Source organism: Anastrepha ludens, chromosome 5 (assembly GCF_028408465.1).
Source record: "Anastrepha ludens isolate Willacy chromosome 5, idAnaLude1.1, whole genome shotgun sequence".
Classification (NCBI taxonomy): Eukaryota; Metazoa; Arthropoda; class Insecta; order Diptera; family Tephritidae; genus Anastrepha; species Anastrepha ludens.
The window spans coordinates 55,203,284-55,219,983 of NC_071501.1; the positions used below are offsets into that span (position 1 = coordinate 55,203,284).

At 34.3% G+C, this 16,700-nt stretch overlaps 1 protein-coding gene across 1 annotated transcript in view; it reads right to left on the minus strand.

The window, feature by feature from the left end:
• The window catches only part of LOC128865247 (uncharacterized), a 65,702-nt gene that overhangs the window by 27,017 nt on the left and 21,985 nt on the right, over nt 1-16,700 (minus strand). The window contains exons 9-12 of the mRNA XM_054105388.1: nt 13,875-14,218; nt 13,612-13,822; nt 8,323-8,675; nt 1,178-3,149 (exon numbers count right to left, since the gene is read on the minus strand). Of these exons, the coding sequence (XP_053961363.1) occupies nt 1,178-3,149; nt 8,323-8,675; nt 13,612-13,822; nt 13,875-14,218 (2,880 nt within the window). The remainder of the gene's footprint in view (nt 1-1,177; nt 3,150-8,322; nt 8,676-13,611; nt 13,823-13,874; nt 14,219-16,700) is intronic.

The following is a 16,700-nucleotide window of genomic DNA, read 5'->3' on the forward strand; positions in this document are numbered from 1 at the left end:
GTACAATTTTAACCAAGAATACAATGCGCTAAAATTATTAAAACTTATTGGGAAAATGGTTGAGTTTTAAGAACAAAATATTACAAAATTTGTGAACAACCTTCAACATCGACACCTTGAATTTCTCAACAACTAGGTATTCATGAATCTATTCTTTGGCGAATATTACCTGTAGATGGGCCCATGTAATTGTTAGGAACCGTATTTTGAATAAAAATAATGACATTTGAAAGAATCTCAAAAATTTACATGTTTTATTTGAAAACAACATATAGACGCGTCTTTTGAAATACCCTTTATGATCATATATGTAATTTACGCTTAAGCCCGTTTTGGGTGTTCCTCCTTCTCCTATTTTTGGTGTGCGTCTTGATGCAGGGGCCTACAGTTTTAAGCCGACTCCGAACGGCAGATGGTTTTTTATGAGGAGCTTTTTCATGGCAGAAATATACTCATTTTGGTGTTTCACGGAGATTCGAACTTACGCCCTTCCGAATGGTAGTTATGCACGAACCCATTGGGCTACGGCGGCCGCCGTTCATCGATTACTATAATTATAATTTAATATTTTCTCAAGTTCAAATTTCTGTAATTGTATTAAGGCATTATACTATATTTTCTTTGTGTGCTGACAGAATGGGTAATAGGTATCGATGTGTACTGATTTCCATTAAGTAACGAAACAGCTGTTTTGGAATTTTGAAGGTATATTGTTAGTTCCTCTCTCAAGTTTCTGCTTGCAAATATGTAAATATTTTTTTAATATGTAGTTTTATAGTTAAATCTTAGTACCCGATGTAATTCGTACAGGGAAACCCAAATAATAATGGCGCAAAAACCGGTTCTGCGCCTTTTAAAACTTTACTTAACTATGGTTTATATATAAATTTGTAGTTTTATTCTTAACTTAAGATTTAGATCTACATATTAGAGGATCATTTGTATCTTAAATGTTCTGAAATATGTTATATTTAATAAATTTGCTAAAAAAGTTTTCGAAAATCGCTTTCTATTTCTATTTACTTCCATATAAATGGAAAACTTTGATATTTTTGCAAAAAAGGACTTACACATCTTGCACATAACATTTTTATGTGCAATATAAACGTGTATATAAATTAAAATAAAATAAAAAGCTGTATAAAATTTATAAATTATGTTAAACGACATCACTTACCTCAAAAGCAGCTGCCAACGAGAGGCACGATTTCCCTGCAATAGTCTTTAAATTTCCTCTAAAAAGGTTGTCTTCTAAATGCACTTTTCCGGTAATATCGATTTCTTCGCCAGAGGATAATGTCAAATTTAGTTTTAAAAGATGTTCAGGAGTTTTTATGTAATCAGTGACTTGAGTGTAATTGACTTCAAATCCTACTCCTATTGGTAGTTTTGCTGTTACATTATTATTAATAATACAAAATACTTTTTCATAGAAGTGTTCCAAATTTATGTCGACGTGATGATTCGCAATCAATTTAATTTTTGCAGTTTCAAAAGGTGTTTCTATATTTAAAACATTGATTATGTTTAAATAGTCAGGGAAGTATAAGTTATTTTTTATATCTATGTAACCCTGGGGAATTTTTATGTTGGCCACAGCAAAATAGTAGTCAAATACTTCTTCAATTTCGAGCATGCCTTCAATAGTGGGCCAGATCAGTAAATCCATCAGTACTTCCATATTATAAGAAAAGAATTCTTCGTATTCAGAATTTTCCACATCGCTATACTCTCCGCTTTCCATTTTTGGAGGTTTGAAATCGACATCGTATTTTGATTCAAGCTCAATTATTTTATTACCCAATTGTTTTAGAATCGGAGATTTCGGTTTTCCATTCATTTGTATTCCACAACTATAGCGTGAAAGTTTGGAATGCAAATTCAGCACAAATGAGTCTTGCTTTAGAAATTTAATAATGATACCATTATCTTCGAAGCCTTTAAGGGGAGTGAAAACTTTGCACGAATATTCGAAATCAGTCAGATCATTCATATACCACACTCCGATAAAGCCAATAGTAACATTATTCAATTTACAGCGCATATCCACAGTATCTTTTTTTAATTTTGCGAAAAATGCTGTATGCTTGAATCCTTCAATAGGTGTGGCCACACTAAACTTCACATCGAAGTTGGAGAAAGATTCAATATCCAATAATACTTCAAAGCCTAAAGATGTGACGGGCGTTTCAATTTCAGCCACAACGTGTCTTTTCGCTTCAATCAGACCGAATCGACCATTTATGTTACGAAACTTATGTAATGGGGTAGTTATGTTAACAGTAATCATATTGTCATTCAATTTGTTGATATAGCCATCCATAGCGAGTGTGATTTCCCGTAAATTAAATGTTAGTGAAGCAGCGCCGAGTATTTTTCTTTGGTCGATAAAGCTGAATTTCGTAACCAGACCACCTTTCCAAAACTCTTTATGAGGGCTAAGAACCAAAATAGTACCACTAACATTTTGATATTGTTGATTTTTATTTAATTCCCATGTGGATTTCCAACCATATGTTTTGATTGTTTCATTTGCACTGCTGTAGCTTAAACTTGCATCGGTGTCTAATTTGTTTAGATCATGTCGATGCTTTACTTCTACATTTATTGATGGCATTTCTACTAATGAACTATTTAATCCAAAACGAACATCCAAACTTGATGGAATTTCCCCAATATTAATGTCACATTTACCAATTAATTCTATATTCTGATTTTCACCCCAAAATAACGATGTATTTGCTAAAAATAAAGTGCCAAAATTGTAGACACCTGCGTCAAGGCAATTATTACGCCAACTTTGAAAAGGGGTATTAACCTCTACATGAATCCAATTATTTAAGTTATTTTCAGGCATTAACAGGAGAATATATTTTACGTTAACTAATTCATCGGTTTCCCAAGATGCATTCAAATCGCCATAGTATTTTGGCCCTTGAGTGTATGCGTTGAAACTGCAGCTAACTGTGCGGTAAGGATATGTAATTAAAATCTGTCCATTATGCTTGTTATTGGATGGCATTTTATATGCAGCTAATAAAACAAGGCGTTGCGAAGGGTCGCGATTTCTGTCCCAGTTCAACTCCAATGATAATTCTCGGTGTGTATCCAAATATGTTACACTAGATTTTATATAAATATCACGCAATCTGTAAAAATATAAGGTTTTTAGTATAGATGTACAATTACACGTTTTGATTACAGATTTTAGATTACTATTATTTTATTATTATTATTTATATTAAAAATTACAAAATAGCACTTAAGCACACACTATCAGGGAATAGGTTTAGTCATATGATTAAATACTTATAATTTCATTAAGTGAAAAATGTTTATATCTTTTGAAAATTGCGTAAAAATTTGCAATTTTGCAACTATTCATCGCTTATTATTAGAGACTGGACCAAAAATCTATATATGCATGTACGAGGTGTGTTCAAAAAGTATCGCGAATTTTGTGTATTTTTCAATAATTATTTATTTATTCATTAATATCTATTTTGTCCCCGTCAAAAAAGTCCCCATGAGATATTATGCACTTGTGCCAACGTTTTTTCCAATCTTCGAAACACTTCAATCATTTTTTTATCTTATTCAGCTCCTCCTTCGATGCCGTCTTTATCTCGTCAGTCGTAGCGTAGCGTCGTCCTTTCAGTTTCGGGAACAAGAAAAAGTCACAGGGGGCCAGATCTGGGGAATACGGTGGCTGTGGCATCATTAGTGTGTTGTTTTTGGTCAAAAAGTCGCGCACAAGCCACGATGTGTGTGCAGGGGCGTTATCGTGATGCGAGAGCTAATTTTTGTTCTTCCACAAATCCGGGCGTTTCTGGCGGATTGCTTCTCGCAATGCGCAAATGCTTCTCTCGTGCGGCAGCTTCTGTTGAGATGATTGAGCTTTGGTGTCCACGTCATAACCATAAACCCACGATTCGTCACCAGTTATGACCTTCTGGAGCAAATTTGGATCGTCCCGGACAGAGTCCAATATCTCATTATCAATGTTCATGCTGCTTTTGGTCGAAATTGTGCAGTTTTGGTACGAATTTTGAGGCGACCCGTCTCATGTCCAAATCATTGAAAAAAAATCGAATGGCGCGAGCCAATCGATATGTCTAGGCACTCAGTAATTTCTCTAACGGTGATTCGACGATTGGCCAATACCATTTTCTTCACTTCATCAATTGTTGAAGTGCTCGGGCGTCCGGCACGCTTTTCGTCGTTCACATCTTCTCGACCTTCTGAGAACATTTTGTACCACCGATAAACGTTGCTTTGGTCCAAAACGGGAAAAATCGAAGACGAGCCGAAACACGTGCAAGCATAGCAGCTGTCAAGAATAACTGAACATTGGAAATGTCCGAACTCGTCGGCATAAGTGAGAGACATGAGTACCAATATATCGCCACAAGAAAAATCGAAATTCGAATATACGTAGCCTGCGAAAATTCAAAATTCGCGATACTTTTTGAACACACTTCGTATGTACATGTGTCATATTATTCAAATAATTCATGGCTTCTGCTGATTTTTTCATTATAATAAAGTCTGATATTAGCGACTGTTTTTTGGTTTCTTGAGTTGTTTATGCAAGGTGGCCCAAAATTAATCACCCTATTGGGAAACTTATAATTATTGCAAATGGCGTCGTATGTCAATTATATTAAACACCTGGGAACTATACAACTACAGTATACAAACGAACAAGCAATGGAGCGCATAAAGGTCAAATACAGATTTCGATCATTGAAAATTATTCTTTTTTAGTCAGTAAAAAATGATTCAAAAACCAAATTGATGATTAATTATGTGCCACCTTGACAATAGTAGTTATCCAGCTAGACGCGACCTACAGATTACGTTGAAATTTTAATTCACGGTGGGACTTGGTTAGTTATAAAATGGACTTATTACATCGCTGTTAAAAACAAAAAAAATAGTTGGTGTGTTACGTGTTTGCCCGCGCTCCTCCTCCTATTTGTGGTGTGCATCTTTATATTGTTCCACACATGGAGGGACCTACAATTTTAAGCCTACTCCGAACGACAGATGGTTTTTTGTAATCGCACCAATACACTCGGAGGTTTGTCATTGCCTGCCGAGAGGCGACCGCTATTAAAAAAAACTTTTTCTTTTTTTATGTTTATGCATGGAGATTTCGGACCTACGCACCGCTGCATGGTAATCCAGCACCAACCCATTCGGTTACGGCGGCCGACATATTAGAGAATATTTAAGTGCCGATTTAATAGCTTGGTCTGCTTTTTCATTGCCATAGATACCTTAATAAGCTGGAATCCACATCAATTACAGACATATATGTATATTCGATGAAATATTCATCATTAGTTGTTGGATTGAGCTTATCGGGTCTTCGCCTTGGTGAAATACCGATTTAATATCGGCACATATTATATAACGTATGACAGACGGTGGCGTTAGTCTGGATTAATGACTTAATTCGAAATTATCTCAGAATTAGAATTGATTCTCATAATTTAAGCGAATTAGAGGAATAGAAATCCATAGCAAGATTGACGAAAAAGGCAGTTAATATCTATTGGGAATGAGAAATAATGATACTTTTAAAGAGAAAGCGCATTAAGTGTTTTAATATTTCGGCGTAGTTAGAGAAATTGCAATTTACATTTTAAATAAATAACTATTTAATAATTAATATTTATTATCAGGTTAGCTAATACCCGTATTTGTCGCCAGCGATCCATATTTTACTAACAAAACTATTCAACAAATAAATCAGCTTTTCATTAAACCGAGTAATAACGTTTCGTTGGGGATTACTTGAGAGATTTTCTTTTCTATTCCGATTCTCGATAGAAAATCCCAGTGCAATTTTTCGCAACTCCTTTTCCTCCTATCATGAATAAAAATTTCATTTTCACTGTCAATGCAGAATTCAGTTGTTTCGAAGTTCGAATTTCCTACTCTCAATATTTCGGTCAAAAATCTCCTCTCCTGAAGTTTAGAGTTTGAGGATTTTTAAAAAATAAATCCGCGAGCATACGACTCCAATGAAATATTTGTGATTCGGTTGCGTGTGTCAGTTTGCTTTTTGTTCAAAAGCTGGCTATAATGACTTAATATTATATGTTTGAGGAGTTGACCAACAGCTTATATTTTATTAGATTGTATTATGTAAGTGTTCTTTTCTCGAGCCGATTAGCTGAAAACCTCCTTCGATCAGCGAGTTTTTTTTATCGAACCCCTAATTTTCTTGAATAGATTTTTCGCACATGTACTATAGATATGTAACGCATTATCGGCTTTGGTGGCCGTTAGCTAAACTGTTAGTATAGTATTATTTATTTACTAAACTGTTCATGTTGTTTACGTTGCAAATGAGAGTACCCGATTCTTCGATGTATTATGCAGAGGAAATATATTACAAAGGTGTGATTAGTTTTGCAGCAAAATTTTCTGCAACCGAGACAAGATTTCAAATATCCAAAAATGTTTGGACCGATTTTGGCCACTCCCGCAGTTTTCGCAAAACAATCTGGCAGAAAAAGGAGAGCATCTAAAGTGATCATGCTAGATTTAAAATTATTCTTTAAATGAAGTCAGATGTTTCTTTATTTTTAAATTCCACATCAACCTAGTAGCGGCTCTATAATTTCTCCGTAATTTTACTCATATCCGAAATCAGTCTGATCAAATGAAAGATTACCAAGTTTGACTATCCACTATGGTGAAAAATAAAATTGTGAGAGTAACTATGGCTGCCACGTCACATGGGACTCGGCAGCAGAATTCTGCCTGCTCATTTCACACGTAATCACACACTCGTTTAATCAATCAGACGTCAACGGAGCAACACGAGTATATACTATGTTGTTTTTTTTTTCGGATATTATCAACACAATCTCAGTTTTTTCGGAATCTGAAAATCTTTTCACCACGCAGATTATCGGTCAATTATTTGCAGTTGACAAATTCACCGTCTTGATTCATTATCAATATTGACTATTTATCAAGTATGTCAAATATAAAAACCTTGGAATGAAAACATTTATTAACTTTTAAATAAACAATTTCTTCTTTCTTATATTCAACATTTTTTGAAAGTTTGGAATAAAAAATACATAGTGAACAAATCGCTACAATATTCATGCATAGCACCATCGTGTTTTGATGGTATCTAAATAAATAGCTTAAATTATGTAGAAATAATGGAAATATTCACTGTTTACGTTGTTGCTGACTCCATTCAGCAGTTTCTCCTAGGAAACAGCAGGTTTCTCTTTATACCTATTATATTGTTCACCAAACAGTGGTGAAAAGCGCAGAATATGCAGAATGCCAAAAAGCTATCAACTTTAGTAAAATCTTGATTCTTTGTAAACTTTCTGACAAGTGTGCAGAATTGGGTTGTATTAGTATGTTCAAATAAAACTCCATTGAAAACTACCCAACATCAACTTGCTAGAAAGTAACGCAGGATTCGCTCTTAAATAGAAAAATATCCAAAAACGTACGCGAACACAAAATTCGCAAAAACTTGTAAGCCCCGATTACAGTTAGCGGACGATTGACGTACATTTCACATTACGAGTGGAGTAAAATATATAAGGAAATTCGACGGATAGTGTTATCCAGGAACATTTCGGAAGGCTGAAGCGTTAAGTTGCTACAAATATACCGTTGAGTCATGATAAGCAAAAAATGTCCAGATATTTTTTAATTTTAATAAATTTATAGAGACGAACCAACACACAAAAAAGGCTTGAAACCTTTCTGGCGGCGAATTTTTTTGAGATAACAAACACTGGTATTTTTTAACCTTTGCACACTAGTTCTGAACTTAATATTATTGTCAATTATATTATTATTGTATCACGATAAAAAAAAATCCCCTCGTTCCCTCTTAACACAACAATCAGCTTACCAGAATTTAGTTGGCCAAATTTACATGTTAATGTAATATACGTTTTTATTGGCTTATGTTATTATACGAGTATGTATGCAACTTCGACTGTGGAACCATATCCAATCTTAAATATTTCATCACCTAGCGAACCCAAACAAAATGGTTAGCATTCACGGATATATTCACGCGGATGCACTAATTACATAAAATTAATTTTCAATGGTGACAAAGGGTAAATTTTTGGAGTAATTAAAAAAAAATATTTGTAATAATAAATATAATAAACATAATACTATAAATTGTATTCTGACACTAAGTTCCCAACTTTTCGAGAAAAACAATATCCATTTCAAGCACAATGCAATTGCTGTGCCGGAATAAACACATTCAGCTCTTAATAAATATTTCTATGTAATTTTATAATAAGTACTTACTTATCTAAATGGATTTCCATTTGCAACATTAAGGGCTGCTCTACAAGCACACTAGTATTAAGCCAGTACATTTTTTCTTTCAATTGCAGGTGCACTTCGCAAAGCGTGGTTTTGATATTGTCTGGTTGGGAATTTAGCTGCATTATCAAACCATATGGATCTTCACCATATTTGACGTGGAAGTTGCTAAAAATAAAGGTTTGGGCTCGTCGGTACGAGGCATTAAGGGTTACAGTTTTAAATGATTCACTTTCTATAATCATTTTTAGTACTTGAAGACGAGTACTTTGATCCTTGTAGTTTGCCTTTATTACAATAGATTGTTCTGTAAACCAGGTGCCATTGAAATTAATCTGTAAAAGTTTGAAAATATTTCTTTAATAATTCCATGCTTTTTTGGATGTTAATGAAAAATATGCACATGTAGTAGGTGTTAAATATTATAGGTATTATTAAATGTTAAATGAGTTTTTTATTGATATCTTTATAGCGAATGTCTCTGTTACGAAGTTCACTCTACAATGACATTATTTTAACTCACAATTGTTTTATCACTCCCCCGAATAAAAAACCAATTGATGTGGAATTTTCCAGTTCACTCAAATATATTTATAAATGACCTTCCTAAACAATTCAGAGCAGCAGATTGCCTTATGTTTGCATACTATATGATGTTAAACTATTATTGAAGATCCATGATACCACTGGCTGCATTAATCTCTTATCAAATCTGAACAATTGCTCGAATAGGTGCTTTGAAAGTTAATAAGTATTTCGTCGTTACTTTTGTACTAAATGGTCATAAGGTGTGTCGTGATAACACAGTTAATGATCTGGGCTTAATTTTCGATTCTAAAATATCATTTCTTGGCCACGCGGACTATGTCTAAAGCTATATTTCATTATTATCGGTTTCTAATGCAAGAATACTATACATGGATCGATTTCATCGATCTGTTGACTCTCAAAGCGCTTTTTATATCTCCCGCTTATAGTCACCTGGACTGGTGTTGCATAATCTGGAATTCGATTTATGAAATATATATAAATGATATTGAAAAATTTAAAAAGATCTTTACAAAAAGTGCTATGCGTACTTTGCCATGGCAAAATGGACTTCCAAATTATATTAGTAAGCGCAAATAACTCGGCTGACATATTATATTTTGGAAGATAGAAGAACATATGTATATTTCAATTTCATTTATGTATAAGCTGTTAAATTCTAAAATCAACTGTGAGCAAATCGCTAATCTACTTAAATTTCAAGCTCCATATCGTGAATGCAAAAGAAATACATACAACTAATAGGGGAGGCACATTCGCTCATTCCATTGAGAAAATTGTGATGTGTTCTCCCATTTTTGTCCAACATTTAAACTTAGACCGATAAACAATCAATATACGCACTGTAATCCAGCTCAAAGTTCAAATTGTGTGTCACTCTTGAGATACTCGTACTGAACCTTGTACAGGGTGGGCCATATAGCGTTTGCTTTTTGAACCACCTATTTTATTGAGAATGGTAACACAAATGACATGCCAAATGTGTTCATAATTTTCTTAAAGGTTTGACATTTACGAAATGGGACGCTATACGCTTGAACAAAATTGGGAAATATTGAACACCTATTACCAAAGTGGCGAGTCTTCTTCTCCTTTTCTGATTATCATATCGGTGGCTACGTCAATAAGCAAAATTGTCGGATTTGGGGCTCAGAAAATCCACACGTTACTGTAGAGAAGCAACTGCATCCACAACGAGTCACTGTTTGGTGCGGTTTTTGGTCTGGCGGCACCATCGGGCCATTTTTTTTCGAAAATGAGCGAGGAGCCGCGATTACAATAAATGGCGAGCGTTACCGTGACATGCTCAACGAGTTGTTTTCAAAAATTGAAGAGGATGGCATGGATGATCTTTGGTTTCAACAGGACGGTGCAACTTGTCACACTGCCAAAGTTACACTCGAACTTTTGGCTACCGTTTTTGAAAACCGAATAACCAGCCGAAATTCAGATATCAATTGGCCGCCTCGGAGCTGTGATTTAAGCCCGTTGGACTATTTTTTGTGGGGACCCGTTAAGGACAAATGCTATGCGAACCATCCAGACATGATTGATGCTTTAAAATACGAAATCGAAGTTGCCCTTCATGAAATTGGAGCCCAAACAATCGAAAATGTGCTTAAAAATTGGGTTGATCGAATGGCCTACTGTAAGGCCAGTCGTGGCAGTCATTTGAACGATATTATTTTTCATTCATAAATGACAACCTTCAAAATAAAAAAGAGTTTGAAAAAATATTGATTAGTTTTTTTTTTTATAGCCGATTCAAAAAGCAAATTTTACATGGCCTCTAATGCGTAAATTTTATTTTAGTAAGCGGCCGCCGTAGCCGAATGGGTTGGTGCGTGATTACCATTCGTAATTCACAGAGAAATCGTTGGTTCGAATCTCGGTGAAAGCAAAATTAATAAAAAACATTTTTCTAATAGCGGTCGCCCCTCATCAGGCAATGGCAAACCTCCGAGTGTATTTCTGTCATGAAAAAGCTCCTCACAAAAATATCTGCCTTTCGGAGTCGGCTTGAAACTGTAGGTCCCTCCATTTGTGGAACAACATCAAGACGCACACCACAAATAGGAGGAGGAGCTCGGCCAAACACCTAACAGAAGTGTACGCGCCAATTATTTATTTTTTATAAGCTAACCAACTATACGCGTGAATTATTACATAAAGAACGTTCAGTGAAAAATTTGTTTAAATATTTTAAAAATGTAAACATTTGGGAAGAGTAAAAGCTGCTTGCATATATTCATATGTATTTCCACTATAATTTTGTTTTCAAAATAAACTATTTGTTTTAATATTCAATGTGTGATTTGCAACTGTTATGGTTTTGAAACCAAAAACCACGGAATGACCATCTTGCAATAATTAAGCTGAATATCTAAGATTAACTAATATTTAATCTGATGCTACAAGATACGATGGTGCAACAACAAAAGATGCTACGAATTCAGAAAATATAGTAGCTGTCTAACTACAAAAATGACAGTTCAAAGCCGTGATGAAAATATTTTTACAGATGTGGCCCATATCAGACCGGCACTCAGTGACTTTGACAGAATCAGCTGATGGGCTGATGTAACAGGAGATGTGTTTACAAAAAAACTGAGATTGTGTTAGTGATATACGAAAAAATCAACACAACATTCATTTATGCTACTACGTTGCCGTCTGAACAACGCACAGTGGTCCGACCAGAAGGCGTTGGCGGACAAAATTCAAAAACTCATTTAATTAAGCTGAAAATATATATTTAGGGGTTTTAAGGATCAGTGATGACGAATCTGACCTTAGTTTTAGCAAGTTTTAAATTCATTGAATACTATAAATACATTTTTACTTCCGTAATTAGCTGGTAAGTTTATTTTTACATTTTTCACGACCCCAGAGAGTACCACGTGGAGGTTTACGGTAAGGTTATTCTCTCCTCTTTTTTTTTTTGTTTTTAGATTTTTTTCTAATTTTTTTTTTTAATTTTTAAATTTTTTTTTTTTTAATTTTTTTTTATTTTTAATTTTTAAATTTTTTTTTTGTTTTAGTTTTTTAATTTTTTTGGATATTTAGTTGTTTTTTTGTTTTTCATTTTTAATTTTTTTTTATGATTCAGAATCCTCGGTTTCTGATGAGCTGTTTTCTGAGCCTGGATCATTTTTCAAATTTAAAAGCGCAAGAACCTTTTTTGAAAATGATTTTGGCTTGTTTTTCGGAACCAGTTTTTGATATTATAACTACATCTGATGAACAAAGCAAAGCATTTAATAAATCTGTCATTGTGTCAGTTCTCGACATTTTTCGTGTATTGTTTTGTCTAAAATTTTTAAAATCCTTATTGCGTGCTTCCTGAGCCTCTTCGGAGAGTTGGCCAATAGGCAGCAAAGCATGTTTAATAATTAAACTCCTATGAATTAGTTGTCTCTTAATGCTGATGGGGTCTGTGATGTCTTTTTCTGTCTTTTACACAAAATTGCATAAGCCATATGTAACGTTTTGCCTGTGGGTAAATGCACAAAAGCTACATTATTTTTAATTTGCGCAACTTTGCGCAACAGGTTTCAGTTTGAGATCATAGCTGAAATATGTGGCTACATCACTCATCTTGATTTCAAGTGGATTTTATATTCAATTATCTTTTTTCTTTTCAATATTTGGTTAACAATCAAATGGTAATATTTATTTGCAGACATGAAAATGAAACTCTTGTATGAAGTACGATTTGCATACAGTTTCATGTTTAAAGTCAAAAAACTACAATGAAAAAATTTTTAAATTAAGTAATATTTTCAGGAAATCTGCCTTGAATATTTAAGAAAACATCAGCATTATCAAATTTTTATTTCAAAAATGTTGAAAAATTGAATTTTGTCCGACCGCCGGACCACTGTGCAACGGTTGAGTGGACGAGTGTGTAAATATGTGTGAGGCGAGCGGCCTGAAATCGGCTGTCGAAAGCCCTGTGTTGCTTGTGCAATTTTGTTTTTCACCATAGCTAATGACCAAACATGATAAATATATCATCCTTGGTTCAAAGCGATATCTCACTTACCGCGAAGTAAGCGAAAGAAAGTATATTTCCTACTTTAAGAGGTCTTCACTTGTGAAGCGAGCATTTCAAGCAGGTGAAGACCACTAGTTACAAAGTTAGGATTCAATACAATATTTTATTATGTTTCAGTTTTTTAACATAACTCAGCCAAGTTGCAGTCTAAGAGCTTGCCTGCAATAAATATAAAAATTTGATTGAAATAAGTAGAACCATTTTATTCATTTGTACACACATATCTCACATACATATAGCAATAAATAATAATAATCTTTCTTTTAAAAGAAGCACTGGGTGTAAGATGGTTCTTATAACTCGGACACCAACAGAGGCAAAATAACATTTCTTACAGAGTGAGGAGTAAGTCTATATCGGGCATGGAATTCTTGAATGGAGTATTTAGTAAAGAGATCAAGACGATCGCCATGATAAACCTTCCTATGCCTCCCAACGCTCTCAAATCATATGAAATTAAAAATCTAACGTAAATTCAATAGAAATTAATAGGTAAACGTAAAGGTTTTTGCATACCTAAATTTAAAATCATTAATTGACTCTGAGAGCAATTTCTTTCAATTCTGTCGTATTTTGTAGTCTGTTTTTGACAATGGCATTTCCTTACAAATCCTTTGTAATCCCTACAAAAACAAACGAATGTGTAAATTATTATAAACACTCACCAAATAAGTTTTGGGAAACTTTTCTGCGAATTTTAGGCGTCCGGAACATGAGTTGAACTTGGATACGGAAATATTAAAAAATGCATCAAAAACAAGCAAGTGATGCCGTGGTAGCAAAACAGATACCACAATTGAGGCTTCCTTTTCCGGGTTGAATTGTGCACTAGCTATTACATTATGCTCGCTTCCATTTTTGTACCGTTCCTCATGCCTAAAAAAATGAGTTGTAAATTATTATATTCAGCCATATATAATCAGCTCACTTTAATAAGAATTTATAATCAATCTTAGAGCGTGGTATCTTAACATCGAAACTTGCATGAAAACGTGAACCTTCCCAAACTTTTTCTTCTGAGTGGGAACGCGCTAATATTAAATGCAATATGTTTGTAGAATCCGGATCTCCGACGTTCTGTGCGTTATTAAAAGCTAAAATGCCTTCAGTATGACCTTGCAGTGATCGCCAAGTGATATTTGAGGCAAAATTTAGCTTTGGGTGTGCCGAAGTTTTGAACTTCATTTCCCCTTCGTATGATGTTTTGGATTTGTCACCAGAGTTTATCAACCGTCCTTCAAAGTTTATGCTTTCGATTTTATTTGCCTGAAACTGAAGCAAATAGAGTTACTAATTTGGCCAACCTAATCTAAATAAAATTACACATAATAGAAGAGTTACATATCTAAAATACGAACTAATTGGGATGGGAAGGGTGACAAATTAAACATATGAAAAGATTAGCATATCACTTATTTAGTAAATGTGTATGTAAACGCACGCCCGCCTGTGCGTAGCATGCCCCTGGTGATCCTTGGGTTTATTTTACTGCGGGTTTATTTTACTTTTTCTTGCAGTTTATAGTTCAGTACAGTCATACGCAGCACAGGTTTGGGGCGGTTTGAAGAAGTTGATATACCACAAAAGTTTTTTTGTAAAACGAATTCTGAAGCTACCATCACATAAGTATGCCTACATGCATAGTTTTTTTGGAAACTGGTATGTAAGAAAACCTTTTGATCACTTAAGAACTGTTCCTTAACTATATTTTGTGTACTCACAAAATCGGCTGTCACATTATCTATCCAAAATTGTTATAAAGAAAGAAGTCTTCTGGATTAGAGATTTAAAGAACTTGTTTAGTAAAAACGATGTCATCTGTCGAATATATAACATACAATCAGAAAGCTGAATAGAAGATATAAAATTGCTTTTAACAAACCACAACCAGGCAAGGATGAATGTGTACATACAAAAAGCCTCAAGTACTAAAGTACTAGTAGGATATATAAGGAATTAGATTGATCAAAAGGTCTGATTTATTTAAAAAAAAATATGAGTAAGACTCAAGCATGTGGATAATGAGGGCTAGAAGTGGCATGGTAAAATAACACAGAGAATTAAACTTGCTCAATGTGTAATTTAGGCGATCTTGAAAATATAGCACATTACCTGGCGCGCTGCCCAATATTAAGAGAATATAGGAGTCTTTTTCGGAAAATTTACCTTAAATGATTCACAACTGATTGAGATTCTCAATGGCGAAAACGATCACTGGGATAAACATTTGCGTTTTATTAAATATGATACAGAAATTACTTAATAAAAGAGTTTAACTGGTTTTAAAAACCCTAAACCGAATAATTGTTTTGCACGAAAAATAAACCGCTCATGCCATTGCCGTTAAATTATTGTAATTGTTTCTTAATACTAGAATTATCAAATTTTGTATAGTTTAGACTAGCTTTAACCCGCGACCCCGCTCGCGTAGGAGTAGTTTTGAGGGATTTGGGATATGTATATAAAAGAATTAGAAACAATAATTTCATAGAAAATATTTTTTTATTAATAACCATAATATTACAATACCCGGCATCCGTTGCTATGCCTCGTTGAATAAAATCAAAACAACCAATCAGAAAAATATCATGAAAAATTATTTTTATTAATTTTCTATCTCAAACCGTTTTTGAACTTTGCATTTGGGTCATAGTTGAACAGCTTATGTGGATTATGAAGTCTAGAGTGTGCTATAAATAGTGGGAAATAGGAGAAACTAAGATGTTTTAGATTAAATTTAAGCAAATATTCGATTATTAGTGACGAATAAGAGTGGTGGCGCGGCCTGGGGACTGTGGGAAGGGAGCTCCATCATAAAAACATGCCTATAACCTTCATTGGGTGAAAATATGAATGTATACAAATTGTTACGTCATTTGGTGTTGTCGTTTCGTAGTGATGCGCGGACAACGTACAGACATTCATTCACCTTTATATTGTTGTATAGATTATAAAGATTTTTTATTTTTACTATAAAGATTTTGGAAAGCAAGCAGGATTTTTTTCGATAAGAAATTTAAAGTTACATTAGTAGTCTTGCTAAAAGTCTACGGATATTTGCAGTTTTTTCCGGATGTAAGAATCGTCTAAAATGCGCGAGATGCGATGCTTCGAAAGCGATGAACCAAAGAAAATAAATGTGGCAAAAGTAAAAACGTCGATAACAACTTGATAAAATTCGCCTAAACTTTGTAGATGCATTAGTCCCTATCTCATTGAGATGAGATCAGATGAAGCTGCGCCCACTTTTTTATATGTCAGGGCTAAATTTAAACATTGAGACATTTTTGAGAAACTCAGCAAGGGCACTTACCTTGATAGAAGAAAAGTTTATGTTAAAAATGGGCGACATAACGCCCATATAACGTAACTTAAAAAAAAAATAAAAATGTCTAACTCTATCTTGATAAACGAAAGAAAACTGGTCGACCGCGCGCCCACTTTCAAATAGTGCATTATGTCATTTCGATCTGACCATACCAGCGATGGTGGGTGTTGTACAGAATATTGTCCACTGCAGCACTACGGCCTCAGCCACACTCATCCTCCGTCCCGCTGAAAGAGAAGAGGATATCGAGCTCAACGGAGAACCATGGGCCATAAAAGATCGAGATTGTGGTGTGAGCAACAAGGAATACCAACTGATGTATGTAACAGACAAAGTTAAAGTCTGGTCGTGCATAGTGGTAAAGAAACATATCAATGTGTACTTAACGGCAATGCGTATCAGCGTCATCATAGTAGATGACACCTC